The sequence below is a fragment of the Taudactylus pleione genome, unplaced genomic scaffold (genome assembly GCF_031769625.1).
Source record: "Taudactylus pleione unplaced genomic scaffold, aTauple2 ptg000201l, whole genome shotgun sequence".
Lineage (NCBI taxonomy): Eukaryota > Metazoa > Chordata > Amphibia > Anura > Myobatrachidae > Taudactylus > Taudactylus pleione.
In genome coordinates, this window is record NW_028284603.1 from 62,516,159 (window position 1) to 62,531,452 (window position 15,294).

The following is a 15,294-nucleotide window of genomic DNA, read 5'->3' on the forward strand; positions in this document are numbered from 1 at the left end:
CATCAACTGCCCAGGGACCCCTGCATGTGATGAGACCACCACTCGCTGCGATAACCCCTATGGGAAAACGCAGGGGGTGTTACCCACAAGGGCTGTAAGCATCTTAGCCAGCCGAGGGCGGTCCCTTTTTGTGCAGGCACAGTGACAGAAATGGGGCGTGATATATAATACAACATGCCCTCCATAAACCCTCAGCGTCTACATATCCCTCCGCTAACTGCACAGTATATCAGTACATTATAGCTAGAAGAGGTGTCGAAGCTGAATAATTGGCTGAGACAAGTTCAGTTTAAAATTTAATCGCGACGACGCCATTTTGCGACTGGCCCCAAGACACCATCTTGTGAATGGCAGCAAGACTCCATTTTAGAAAAGAAAGTTTACACAAGCGCCATTTTGTCAAAAATACATAGTACACAATCTACGGTGCAAAATTGCTAAAAGTAGCAATTTTGCTATTCACAACGCAAAGTTGCTAAAAAGTAGCACGAACAGCTTTTTCACAATCTTCCCCAAACACCTACAGACGGTGTTTAGCAGACATAAAATAACTTTGCAACACATTAAAATCACCACAAACATATTTGAGCAGTAGCAAATTAGTGGTGTTTTCCATGCACTTTATGTTAAACATAGGACAACGCAAAATAGCTATTTAGACGCACAGCCAGCTTTTTAGTGATCTTTCCCAAACCCATACTGGCATGCTCACACATATACACAGAAGCCTTTCCAACTTAGTGCTGGTCGCTAAGTGCCCCACAGATCCTCAAACGCACAACACAATTTAATGTCATTTCTCCCCGCATACACATTTAAAAGCAATGGTCCCGCAGCACGAAAGGAATGATTATTATTTGGTTTAATCGCAATGTCAGCATATAAAGAAATTAATGTTTTCTGTAACTATGGTTTAGTAAATGGCAATTGGACCGTGATTGGTGTCGTACTGATCTACTCTGTTCCCACAGCGTTCCGGTGGCATCGGAGAGGAGATCAGAACATGCGGCTATGAAATATGAATGTTAGAAAGAATAACGTCTTGAAATGTTGTATGCCATAGTTAGATTAGATTTACTATGCAGCGGGAAAGTGGACACAATCAGGCTGTTAGAGGCTGGGTTGAGTCTTTGCACTGACCTATGAATTGTACCGTAACGGAAGAAGCAAGAAGAGGAGCCAATGAGAACCTGCCAACGTATTCTATTGTATTGCTTATCCCAGTACGGGTATATATGTGAGTGCTCTGAAACGAGATGCCAGGCTGCGGTGTTAATGTTATGCTGTTCCGACGAAGGTCTCATTATTGATGCCGGTATCTGGTCCCAGAGCGCACGCGTATGTATTGACTGTACCTTATGACCTAATGTTTGTACAATTTAGTTTGCGCTCATTGTTAGATCATAGCGTGGCAACATCTGTACTTTTACCTGAATAATAATCTTTAGCGCGTTGGACCGCTATTCAACTGTCTTAGAGTTTTATTAATGGTATAATTAAACACAGCGCTAATTAGCGACACCTTATGGTTTTAGAAGGTATAGGCAGGTTTTGTCTTAGAGGTTCTAGGCAGGTGAATCTTAAGAGGTTTATAGGCAGGAATGTACTAAAGGTTAATACTGACGATTCAACAGAGGATATCCTCGTTCACTTTCCGACATGAGGAGTGTGAACGGAGCGTATGTGACTTCCCACACAGAAAAACCACGTTTACTGTGAGGAAATAAACACCCTGCAACACCGCACCGCAAGGGCTGTAGCAGAAGAAGAACAGGGATAGGAAAATGGCTGACAGTCAGAAATGAAAGTACAGGCAAACAGCGCTAGCATTTAAGTCACATACAATGCAAAAATATGAGATATGGTAAGAACTTACCTTTGTTATCTCTATTTCTACGAAGTCCATAGGGTTCCACAGGATACCTTGGGGTATAGGTGTGACGTCAGTCATCGGGCACCATAGAGTTAAGCTTTCAGCCTCCAAGGATGCACTAGGGTCCCCCTCCTATACCCCGCCCCGAGCCAAGGCATCTCAGTTTTGTATCAAGCCAGAGGCCGGAGGAGGAGAAGGAAGAGAGAGAAAAAAGATCTGGATACACACAAGAATCACATTCTCACCAGAGGGAGACGGAAAAACCAGTGACCAGAGCAAAGTCTATCTGCAGCACAGGTGCGACAGGGCGGGAGTCCTGTGGAACCCTATGGACTTCGTAGAAATAGAGATAACAAAGGTAAGTTCTTACCATATCTCATATTTTCTACTTCAGGGTCCATAGGGTATCCACAGGATACCTTGGGGATGTCCCAAAGCAGTATCCTTCAAGGGTGCGGACGCTCCTGTGCTGAAAGGAGAATCCGCCGCCCGAAGGAAGCATCCTGAGAGGCGAAGGTGTCAAACCTGTAATACCTCACGAAGGTATGGACAGAGGACCACGTAGCAGCCTTGCAGATTTGGACTGCAGAGGCACCACGTCGAGCTGCCCACGAAGGACCCACAGACCTAGTGGAATGAGCCTTCACAGAAGGAGGAACCGGCAGGCCTTCATGAAGATAAGCTTCAGAAATAGCCATACGGATCCAGGCTGCCAAAGTTTGCTTTGAAGCAGGCCAACCTTTTTTACGGAAGCCATAGAGGACAAACAGTGAAGAAGTGCGGTCAACATAAGTCCTCAAGGCCCGCACAACATCCAAAGTGGCCTCACCCACTGAAAGGCCAGGTGAGTTAAAAGCCGGAACAACTATTTCCTCGTTAACATGAAACTGGGAAACAACTTTGGGAAGAAATTCAGGACGAGTGCGTAACACTGCCCTGTTTCCATTAAAAATCAAGAAAGGGGTCTACAAGAAAGAGCCCCTAAATCAGAAACACGTCTGGCCGAAGCAATGGCCAGAAGGAAAACAGTCTTAGCTGTTAGCCATTTAAGATCCACTGAGCCCAGTGGTTCAAACGGCGGTCCTTGGAGAGCCCTCAGGATCACAGTCAAGTCCCAAGGAGCAACAGGTGGAACAAAAGGCGGCTGAATTCGCAGAACGCCTTGCATAAAGGTGCACACATCAGGGATTGTAGCAATCCTACGGTGAAATCAGACATACAGGGCCGAAACCTATACCTTCAAAGAAACAAGGCGAAGCCCATGGTCTAGTCCCGCTTGTAGGAAGGCGAGTATCCGAGACAGACGAAACTCCCACGGTGCATAACCTCTCGGTCGACACGACTGGAAGAACGTATGCCACACGCGATGGTATATCCTCGCGGAAGACGGTTTCCGAGCTCTTAACATGGTACGCACTACAGAGCTGGAAAACCCCCTGGACCTTAACATGGCTGTCTCAACAGCCACGCCGTCAAAGACAGCCGAGTCAGGTCCGGGTGAAGACAAGGACCCTGCGACAGAAGGTCCGGTCGTAGCGGCAACCGCAGAGGACTGTCCACGGACAGACCCTGAAGGTCTGAGAACCAGTGCCGTCTGGGCCACGCGGGAGCTATCAACAGGAGCGTCCCTCCTTCCTGTTTGAATTTCCGGATTACCTGTGGAAGAAGGGAAACCGGAGGAAGCAGGTAAGCGAACCGGAACGTCCACCGGACGGACAGAGCATCCACCAGAGACGCCTTTTCGTCTCTTGTGCGAGACCCGTACACCGGCAACTTGTTGTTGTGCCGGGACGCCATGAGGTCGATCTCTGGAAGACCCCACTTGTCCACCAGAAGTTGAAAAACGTCCGGGTGCAGGGACCACTCTCCCGGATGAATGTCCTGGCGACTGAGAAAGTCCGCCTCCCAATTTAGCACTCCCGGGATGAAGACAGCTGATATAGCCGGAAGATTGCGCTCCGCCCATACCAGGATCCGAGACACCTCTACGAGAGCCGCCCGACTTCGGGTTCCTCCTTGCCGGTTTATGTAGGCCACGGTGGTAGCGTTGTCCGACTGGACCTGCACTGGGCGACCCTGGAGAACCCGATGTGCCTGCTGGAGAGCATTGAAAACCGCTCGGAGTTCCAAGATGTTTATTGGAAGCTCTGCTTCTGTCGGAGTCCACCTGCCCTGGAACAAGTGTGGACCCGAAACTGCTCCCCAGCCCCGAAGACTGGCGTCCGTAGTCAACAGGACCCAATTCGGTACCCAGAACGGACGTCCCTTGTTGAGATGGGTCGTCTGCAACCACCAGGCAAGGGACAGGCGAACCTCCGGGGTGAGCACTATCATCTGGGATTTTAGAGACTGAGGCAGCCCGTTCCACTTGGACAGGATCAGGTGCTGCAGCGGTCTGGAGTGAAACTGGGCATATTCCACCATGTCGAACACCGACACCATGGAGCCCAGTAACCTCATCGCCGAGTGTAGAGACACCCGGCGGCTGTGCAGACAACTGCGCACCCTCGACTGTAAGGCAGAGATCTTTTCCCCCGTCACAAAGATCCTTTGCTGTCCCGAGTCCAATAAGGCTCCGAGGTGCAGAATCCGCTGAGACGGGATTAGAGTGGACTTCTGTCAGTTTATTAACCAGCCGTGCCGTTGCAGTAGCGCAATGGTCAGGTCCAAGTGGCGCAGAAGGAGCTCCGGAGATCCTGCCACTAATAGAAGGTCGTCCAAGTACGGCAACATGCGGACCCCCTGCAGCCGCAGGGAAGCCGCCATGACCGCCATCACCTTGGTAAAAACCCGTGGTGCTGTCGCCAGGCCAAAAGGTAACGCCCGGAACTGAAAGTGGTCGCTGCGGATTGCAAACCTGAGGAGCCGCTGATGGCGCAAAAGAACAGGGACATGCAGGTAAGCGTCCTGTATGTCCAATGACACCATGTAATCCCCAGGTTCCAGCGCCAGAATGATGGACCGTAGGGTCTCCATCCGAAACTTCGGCACCCGCAAAGACTTCTTGAGAGCCCTGAGGTTGAGAATCGGACGATACGACCCATTGGGTTTCTGCACCAAAAAGAGATTGGAATAGAAACCCTGGCCCCTCTGGGAGAATGGAACAGGCACTATAACTCCAGGATGGAGCATAGTGTGCAAAACCTTCCGCAGCTCCGTGGCCTTGTTCCGGTCTGATGGTAGACCCGGGGTGAAAAATCGAGCCGGGGGTCTGTGCCGGAAGGAGAGGGCATACCCGTGGGAGACCACCTCGAGAACCCAAGTGTCTGTCGTGGTGACCGACCAACACCGGGCGAACTGCAGCAGGCGGCCTCCCACTTTGGGATCCCCCAAGGGGAGGCCCGGACCGTCAGGCCGCAGGCTTGTCATCTGGCTTAGGGGCCGGACGTCTGGTACTCCAGGTCTGCTACCGGGGCTTGGCCGATTTCTTGGGGCCAGCCTGTCGGGGAAAAGACTGTGATTTGGGCCTGCCCTGGGCCCTATAAGACCGAAAGGACGATGGTCCTGAACCAGAAGGGACAGTGGCCGACGGGAGACATGCCGATTTGGCTGCCGCCAGTGTGGCTACAATCTTGTCCAGATCTGGACCGAAGAGAACTTCTCCGTTAAAGGGCAACGCTTCCAAACCCTTTTTGGAATCAGCGTCCGCCTTCCAGGATCGCAACCACAAGGTGCGACGAGCAGCCACCACTGCTGAAGAAATTTGAGACGCCAGGGTACTAATGTCTAAGGCCGCCTCGTTGATATAAGTGGCCGAATCACGGAGATTACCAATCAACTCCGCCTGCTCAGCCGGACAGTCGGAATCGAAGGACGCCTCCAACGTATCCGCCCAGCGCTGCATAGCTCTGGCAACCCAGCAAATGGCCATAGCCGGCCGCGCTGCCCCCCCCGCAAGGGAATAAGCGGACTTCAGGCAGATCTCCACCTTGCGGTCCATAGCATCCTTAAGGGAGGACATGGATGGCATTGGTAATGTGGCACTACGGACAAGACGTGTCACGAGAATCCACCTGTGGAGGGGATTCCCACTTAGCAAAATAATTATCCGCGAACGGATAAGCCACCGCCAGACGCCTCTGCGGCTGGTATCGCTTGCCAGGCTGTTTCCACGCCTCCTCTAAATGGTCCACCAACTGACCCGAAAGAGGAAAGACTGTGGCGTCACCCTTCACATCCTTAAAAAAGGCATACTTGGATTTAGCCGCTGGGGGAACTTCGTCCTCAATGACCAAGGCTGTGCGGACTGCCCGAATAAGTCCAGGAATATACACCTTGGACCTAGCGTCCGCTTCCTTAGTACGGAGAGGTTCCTGATCGTAAGGATCCAGAATCTCCCCATCATCAGACGTCCCTTCGTCATCCTCATAAGGAGCCGACAGAGACGCCACCGGCCGTTTATGTGGCCGCATCACAGACTCTCCTTGCAACACATCCGACAAGTGCTGTACAGAACTCGTCAGGGAGTTAACCCACGCCGGCTCCTGAGAAACCGGGAGAGGGGAAATAGGGAGACTGTGAGGTACCACCAATTGTCTTGGGAAACCAAGCATGGGTGACGACACCACTGATTGCTGGGACAAACCCATCTGCGTAAACGCGGGCTGTGGAGCTAACTGGCCCACTAAGGTTGTAAGCGCCTGAGCGAAACAAGCCCAGGGCGGCTCCTGTACCGATGCTGTAACCGTAATAGGCCGCGCCAACGACAAACACTACCGGCAGAGGCCCTCCGTGCTACCCTCCCCTCCGCTAAAGGTACTTTACACGTAGTACACTGCAGCCGGAGAGGAAAGTCACTTTCAGACATGATGGTAGAAAGTATGTGACCCCTCTCACCAATTTTTTAAAAAGTCGAGAGACCACCCTGCAGCACCGCACCGCAAGGGCTTTAGCAGAAAGAACAGGCACAGTAATAAGGCTGACAGTCAGAAATGGAAAGTACAGGCAGCAGCGCTAGCACAGTCACATACAATGCAAAGAAACTCAATTCCTGCACTAACAACGCTGATAAATCAACTACACAGACACAAAGTCTGGTAGGACACAGCGCTGCATACACAGACCTGACCACAGTGGAGGAGAGGTATGCGGGGGGACCCAGACCACGATGCCTCCGTCCAGACTTCCAGCAGCGTTCACCATGCGTTCTTGAAGATGGCCGCCGAGGAGCAGAGAGGAGGCTGGCCTGGGGGAGGAGCGCTGCCACAGGGCCAGTCGGCGTGTTGCAGAGAGGGCTGTGTGCAGCGGGGGAGGTGCCGGCTGTGAGACAGGGAAGGCGCGCTCCCCTGGCATGCATTTAACCCCTGGGACGCCGCAGCGCTGCCGCGGTCCTGCTGTCCCAGGGGGGTAGTGGAAGCGCAGGTTAGTACCTGGCTCCACGCTGCAGCCAGTCCCCAGGGAGCCCCCTGCCTGGGGACTTCTGGACCATGTATCAGCGGGGACCCACCGCGGGACCCCGCTGCTTACCTTGCTGCCCCCCTTGAATCCGGCCATGGTCCTAAACATCTGGGGTCACCGCTAGCTGTGACCCCAGATGCTTACCAGCATCCCTGAATCGGTACCGGCGTTCTGGTACCGGCGGGGGTGTAGTGAAGACAGCATGGATGTCAAAACTGACTGTCCATGCTGTACTTCCAGATGTGCAGCCACAACTGCAAAACGAAAACTTCAGGGGCTCTTCATGGCCCCCCTCTAACAGGTGCCTCCGACTCCGGCCGGGCACCGAACTAGACTGAGATGCCTTGGCTCGGGGGCGGGGTATAGGAGGGGGACCCTAGTGCATCCTGGGAGGCTGAAAGCTTAACTCTATGGTGCCCGATGACTGACGTCACACCTATACCCCAAGGTATCCTGTGGATACCCTATGGACCCTGAAGTAGAAAATAACATCCTGCATTACAAGCACTGCGATCAACTACACAGACCAGAGCCTGGTAGGAAACATTTGCCATCCTCAGCACATGCAGAGATAAAATGGCCGCAGAGGAGCAGAGAGGAGGCGGGCCCAGGGGAGGAGCGCTGACAGAGCCCGCTCAGACCGCTGTGGAATGGCACTGTGCAGCGGGGGATACGCCGGCTGTGAGACAGGGAAGGCGTTCTCCCCTGGCATGCTATTAACCCCTGGGGTGCCGCGCTGTACCGCACATGCTGCGGTCCGCTGTCCCTGGTGGTCTAGTGGAAGGCGCAGGATCAGTACCTGGCCCCACGTGCAGCCGGTCCCCAGGGAGCCCCCTGCCTGGGGACCAAAAGGACTGTGTTACCGGCGGATGCCCACCGCTAGCTGTGACCCCAGCTACCTACCAGCATCCCCGGATCGGTACCAGCGTTCTGTTACCAGCGGGGTGTAGGAGCGACAGCATGGACGTCAGTACTGACTGTCCATGCTGTAAGGCTCATCTTGTGCAGCCAAAGCTGCACTCTGAAGAAATCTTCTGGGGCTATTACAGCCCCCTCTGTGAATGTGATCTGACCTCTGGCCGGACACCCACAAAACTGAATTGCCTTGGCTTGGGGGCGGAGTATAGGAGAGGGACCCTGGTGCATCCTGGGAGGCTGAAAATTTAACTCTGTGGTGTCCATGCCTGACGTCATCACCTATACCCCAAGGTATCCTGTGGATACCCTATGGACCCTGAAGTAGAAAACATATTTAATAAAGAGCCTTCATTTCAACTGATTATTTAATACTTCTAAATGACCTCTTACCTGTGGGTATCATGGTGTCATCTACAGGGAGATAATGCTCAGCATCAATGAAAATGTCATGGTCATATATATTTTCTGTACCCTGGAAAAAGTACAAAACAGGGAATAGTGCAATCAATGAAGACATGAAGGTAGATACACATACAGGATGTGCTACTGTTCATTCTGTTTAAACCTTATTGGATAATGAACCAAAACTAATTCATGTATGCAGTCACGTCTTATAGCAAGATGATACAGGACATATTTTACACATATGGAAGACAGTCACTAAGGGGGGAATTCAATTAGCCGTAGTAATATACCGCAGGTTAATTGATCCCCCGGGACTATTTAATTAGCCCCGAACGCAGCCTGCAGGTTGCAGTTAACGAGATTTTTTGGGGGGTCTGATCACACCCGAAAATAAATCCTCAATAGCCTGTTAACTGGTCCTGTGACTGTTAGAACATAGGTCCAGGAACAGAATGCGGTCATAAAACCGGCTAGTGGGATGCCAGCTCTTAGAATACTGGTACCGGAATCCAGACACCTGTCAGAATCCTGGCGTCGGCATCCCGAAGGTAAGTAGTGGGGTTAGGCACTAAGGGGGGAGGGTTAGGTTTAGGCACTTGTGGAGGGAGGTTAGGTTTAGGCCCCCGGGGGAAGGAGGGCTAGGGGTAGGAAGAGGAGAAGGGTTAGGATACCTACTGACAGGTGTTGGTATCCTAACCCTGTCAGGATGCCGGCGTCAGGATTTTAACTACTGGGATCCCGAGCACCGGCATCCCGTACCCAACCCCTGGTAACTTATCCCGGATTCTATGCGTTAACGCCCCTTACCAGGGTAATTTAATGGACGAGAAAATTGGGTTGTAAAGACCGAGAGGCGAATTGAATCCTCCCCATAATCTGACAAAATATTATTTAACATTTGCGAATAACAAAGGCATTCTCAAGACAGACTGGATTAAAAGTGTAAAGTTATTGCTATTTTTCATGATTAATTAAAATGTTAATTATAAAGTTAATCCCAGTAACGCACATTAACCCATATATTGCAGGTTAAGTAGCCGGATCTATGGGTTAACGCGCTGGCATCGGCTGTGTCGTAAGGGCAGAGAGCCCTTACTGCAGATTTCTGTTCGCACCTCAGGAGGGTGGGAACAGAGATCCCTGGTAAGTGCAGCCTGCGGCTGAATCTGCCCCTTAGATGGTACTTCATTATACCGTTTAATTACTTCTTACTTGTTGTGTTGATAATTTGTATAATCTTAAATTACATTCTTTTTTTTTTTTTATTCAATAAGTTTTTTATTGATTTTTAGTATGCATTTACAACATAACAAGAAAAGAATAATATAAAAAACAGTGCTGTGTCCGTTTGAAAACATTATACGGGCATTTGTCAATTTACAATAAATTTGTATATACTTTCAAAAGAGGACATAGATGTGGATTCTTATTTCAATGGTATCCAGGACATTGGCCCTCATTCAGACCCACTCGCAAGCGGGCGCACGTACGTTAGGCGTACGTACAAAATTATTTAAATTCAATGGCTCGCTCGTATTTTCGTTCGCATCTAAAATTCCTCCCTAAACTCAGGCGACCCCTCCTCTAACTAACGAGCGTGCGAAATAGCGAGCGTACATCCCCGAAATGGCTTGAAGGGAACGCACGCACAAGTGAAACCGGAAGTGGCCTTGTCAGATGTCGATTACCTGCTCCTTTATTCTGCCTACCTCCCTCAATCGTATCATGCCAATCAATGTATCAATTAGCTTAATTGTTTTTTTTTTTCAACACAATGCAAGAAACTTTACTCTTGTCCGTGTTTGTGTTTACCCGCAGAATACGTACGGATGGAACATTCGCTTTTATTGTTCAAAAAACATGTGAACCACAATTAAACAATTGTTCTATTGCTGTGGATCCCCGCATATTTTCCGGGGTTAATTTCTTTATTTAAATTTGCAAACGCATGTCACTGCATCAAGCCTATCATAACTCTCCAGAGATTTCTGGCCCTGTTGAACACATGACTCATACACTAACCAATAAAATTGCTCCTGTTAATTTCCAAAATACATTAGCCAATCAGAAATTTTTGCCACACTTTATCAAAAATGTTTTGTATGAAAAACTCCATTGCCATCATGAGAGCCTCCGCATTCACCAGGCGCGAGCTGCTGGTGCTTACGGAGGTGATGGATAGGCGGATCACCAGCCAGCCTCCACCCATCACCAACCGGCAGAAGCGCTCCGCGTATGCGGAGGCACGGTCCCGCCTGCGGTCGTTGGGTTCTCGCCGCAACATCGGGCAGCTTGAGCGCAGGTGGTCAGACCTGCAACGGCGAACGCCCCGCTTGCTGGCATGCTTTCGCATGCAGATCCTTGAAAGTAAGTGTTATGTATTGTGGTTTTCATGTTTGTGTTTGTGGGGCAAACTGCGTGTGCATGTTTTCCTGTCTGTCCTATTAATTATTTGTCCTCATATCTGCGTGTGCATGTTTTCCTGTCTGTCCTATTAATTATTTGTCCTCATATCTGCGTGTGCATGTTTTCCCTCTATTTCTGTTTTTTTCATTCTACTCCTTTTTGCATGTTTTTTGTTGCTGGTTTTTTTTTTTTTATTTGGGCCCCGGATTTGCCCAGAAACTAACCTCAATTTGTTTGACATATTTTAGGAGGACAGCCAAGACTACGCCGTCACCGGCCAGACGGCGTTCCCGGCCACTATCCCCAACCCCCAGCCAACACTCCACCCCAAATATTTCCCCTATACCCCACTCCTCCCCAGCCTTCCCAGACCCTCTCCCGGAACTGTCGGGCCTCCTTCCCCTCCGTCCCACTTCCCCCTCTCCTCCACCCACCCCTCTTCCAATTACCCCCTCCCCGGAGTCCATCATTACCCCTCCCCGTTCTTTGGGGAATGAAGGCTCCTCCGAGGAGGAACATGGAGGGACTTCCGGAGCTCCCGTTTTGGCTCCCGGTATGTTTTTCTTTCTCATTTTTTTTAACCACAAACTGTTTGTATGTAATCATGTGTCGTGCCTTTATTCGTGCTTGTTTGGTTTACTTTTGGTGATTTAGCAGTTTGCCTTTACCTCTTCCTGCTGATTTCAACATACACATATCACACCTGTGTGAATTTGTACATAGGCCTTGTATTTTTGCCAGCACCCCCTTTTTGTTTTGGTTTTTCTTTTTTCGGTTTAGGAGTGATTTCGTTGTGTTTTTGTTTTTTTAATGTGGATTCCCTATTGTTTTATTAATCCACACACTTTTCTCACCCACAGAGGAACAGAGGCGTCGACAAGAGGTGGACGATTGTGTTGGCCAGATGCGCCAACATGTCATTGGCATTCTTGTGGCCCTTGACCGGCTGTCTGGCATCCTTCGCCAGTAGTTTTTTTTGTTTATTTTCGTTTTGTAAATAAATTTTGTAGTTCTAATATACGTTCTGGCTCATTCTTTTTTTCAAAAAAAAAAATAGTTTTCCCTGACATAAGTAGACTGTTCCTGCAAGGATTTCCCTTTTTTTGTATTTTGTATTTGTATGTTAAACAGCCACAAGAAACACATAACAGTAACAATGTCATTTCCCTTTTTGGGTGTAGTGTCAATTAGATATTTCGCCATTTTACAGGTTCCTAGTTGGTGTGCAAGCTGCTTAGGCCAATCTTCAAAATCCAAAGGTTTGGACAGGCTTCCTTTTGGTGTGGGTTGGGAACCTGCTAACATATTTCAGTTTACATCAACTGGTGTCAGTACTGGATTACCCCTTAGTCAAATGTAAGGTGTGTTAACCTGGTTACACTTGCTGTTAACGTCCAAAAAAAGGAAGACCATTTCACTCTCCAAACATTTATTCACAACATAAATGAGAAATCAAAGTGGTCAGTCCCCCCCAAAAAAACAGTGATAATCTCAAATACAACACATACAAATAAAATATTTAATAAAAAAAAACAATCAAGAACTGGTTGACAAAGGACCATGCCAACATGATTCCACAAACATGGCGTTGCGATATGGGTTCCAGAATATATGGACAAAATCACCAGATCCAGGTTTGGTAAGGGTAGCAGGAAGTAGTGAGCGTTGGAGTGGCAAAGATTATGTGAACAAACAGAAGATGGTGAAAAAAATAAAATAAATTAGATGTTCGCAAACAAACACAAACACATTAGGTATAAACACTGTAGTTTGGGTCAAACTTACCTAAAAAATCTGCCCACCACATCATCGCGTATGGCCCCCCCACATACTGACCTCCGACCAACCTCGGGGGGGCCATCCTCAGGTAAGGCATCCTCTGGCTGCATTGGGACACCACTCCTTATGGCGATGTTGTGAAATATCCCACACAGGACCACAATTTTCGACACCATATCCGGCAAATACATGAGCTCGCCACCAGAGCGGTGGAGGCATCTGAATCGGCCTTTTAAAAGGCCGATACAGCGCTCCACCACTTGCCTGGTGGCTGTAAGTGCGGAATTATACTCACTTTGTGGGCCTGGTGTGGGAGCCAAATAAGGAGTGAGCAGCCAGGACATGCAAGGGTATCCACTGTCTCCTGTGAAAAATAAGAGACAACATCAGGAACACTGTGTATCAAGCTTAACATTGTTATGTACTAAAGGTCTCCACTTACCCAGAAGCCACGCATCACCAGCTTTTAGGTTGGTTAATTTCTGCCATATCCCTGATTGCCGGATGACGAAGGAGTCATGTGCACTTCCTGGTAACTTAGCATTCAGGGACAGGATCTGGAGGGAGGCATCACATACCACCATTACATTCAGGGAGTGATAGTGTTTCCTGTTTCGAAATATTGCCTCCAGCCGTGCTGGAGGCTGAAGTGGTATGTGAGTACCATCCACAACCCCTATGATGTGTGGGAAGCCAGCTATTTGGTAAAAATTGGCCTTGGCCACACTAAGGGCACCCATATCCAAAGGCATTTGAATAAAATGATGGAGGTGCTTGAAAAGTGCCTCCATCACTGCCCTCAGGATCCGGGAAAAGGAGGATTGGGAGATGCCCGCCACTATTCCCACCGTTGTTTGAAACGATCCTGAGGCACAGAAATGTAACACCGCCATAAATTGCGTCAGTGGTGGTATTGCTGTTGGACTGTCAATTTGCCGCTCAAGATCACTTTCTATTAATGAGAGAGTGTCTATGATGATTTTGGGAGGTAGACGGTAGCGTCTTAAAACCTCATCATCGGGCATTCCAAAAAGGGTGACACGTGTTCGAAATATCTGGGGCCTTGCATGCCTACGATGCCTACGCCTGGGATGAGATTGAGGTTGGTCGGCTTCCGGGAGCATGGCCAGAACAATCCGCCCCAGATCAACCTGAAATTCAAAAATTTAAAAGTAAGGCTTTTGACCCACCCCAAAACTATATTAAAACAACTTAGCTTGATGATACCATCCATTGCTGCTTACATGCCGGGGTATTGTCATGATACGTCCAAACTGAAAATAAACAACAAAATTACTTGACACATTTCACTCTGTGCATTTTTGTGGATACATTTTGTGCTAGACCAAAGTTCAAATATGCCAAACACCCATTTAGCAAAACCGCAAAGCAACATTTAACACAGTACATCAAAACGGGTCGAAATGTTGGCTCAAAAAGCGAAAGCTAAACCATCAAAAAGTTAGAATGATTATTAAGCTGTTTAAAATGCGCTAATTAGTTCGCTAATACAAGTCACAAGAGTAACTACTAAAAATGTGCTAATTAGTTCGCTAATACAAGTCACAAGAGTAACTACTAAAAATGTGCTAATTAGTTCGCTAATACAAGTCACAAGAGTAACTACTAAAAATGTGCTAATTAGTTCGCTAATACAAGATAAAAAATGGACTTACCAAGAGCAAATATCTAAGATGCAAAATCAAAAGGTCTTTGGGGTCGAAAATAAACAAAATCTAAAATAGAATAAATTAGGTATCCAAAAATTACAAAATATACGAAACACAATGAAACAACAATTGAACAAAAGTTAGACTTCACAAAACTTACCAAATCAACAAACGAGGTCCCAAAAATATAAACCAACAAAGATAACGGAAAAAAAAACGCAAATCTAACCAACAAACGAATCTCCAACCTCCAACTCCTTTCTACGCAATCAATAAACTCCAGCCAAGATAACCTCCAACAATCCAAAAACGCCACCTCGACTTGAGACACACCAAGCCATAAATAGTGTTTCGTTTCCCGCACAAATTAAGGAGGGATCATAGGGCCGCACAATCAATGATGCGGCCGCAAAATAAGGACGCATGTATAAATACGTCACGAAAACACATTCAAATTCTGGTGTATTTCTTGTTTGGACCTCAGACATGGCGACAGACCAGGGAAAAAATGCCCAAGAGTCAGGCGGTAAGACTTTCATGCATTTTCTATCAACGATTTATTTGAAACATAAGATTAGGCAAGTTGTGATTTTGTGAATTCTGTAAATTTACACAAATAGGTGAGGAGGATGACATGGAAGAGGCTGCTGGGCCCAGTATTCCGGCCAAAGCGGGCAAAAAAAAAAGGCAGCCACATTTCACAAGAAAGGAGATGGAGGTTTTGATCCAGAAGTGTGTGGACATCCTGCCACAGGCAGACAGGAATATGAGTCTAAGCCAGAAGTGGAGAATGTGGGAAGAGGTAGCCGTTGCTGTCAATAGAGTGGGTGATTATGTCCGTCTAGC

General features: G+C 48.4%; 1 protein-coding gene across 1 annotated transcript in view; it reads right to left on the reverse strand.

Annotated features, from left to right (window-relative positions):
- The window catches only part of GALM (galactose mutarotase), a 106,041-nt gene that overhangs the window by 20,421 nt on the left and 70,326 nt on the right, over positions 1-15,294 (reverse strand). Inside the window, exon 5 of the mRNA XM_088477426.1 lies at positions 8,579-8,660. Coding sequence (XP_088333552.1) covers positions 8,579-8,660 — 82 coding nt within the window. The remainder of the gene's footprint in view (positions 1-8,578; positions 8,661-15,294) is intronic.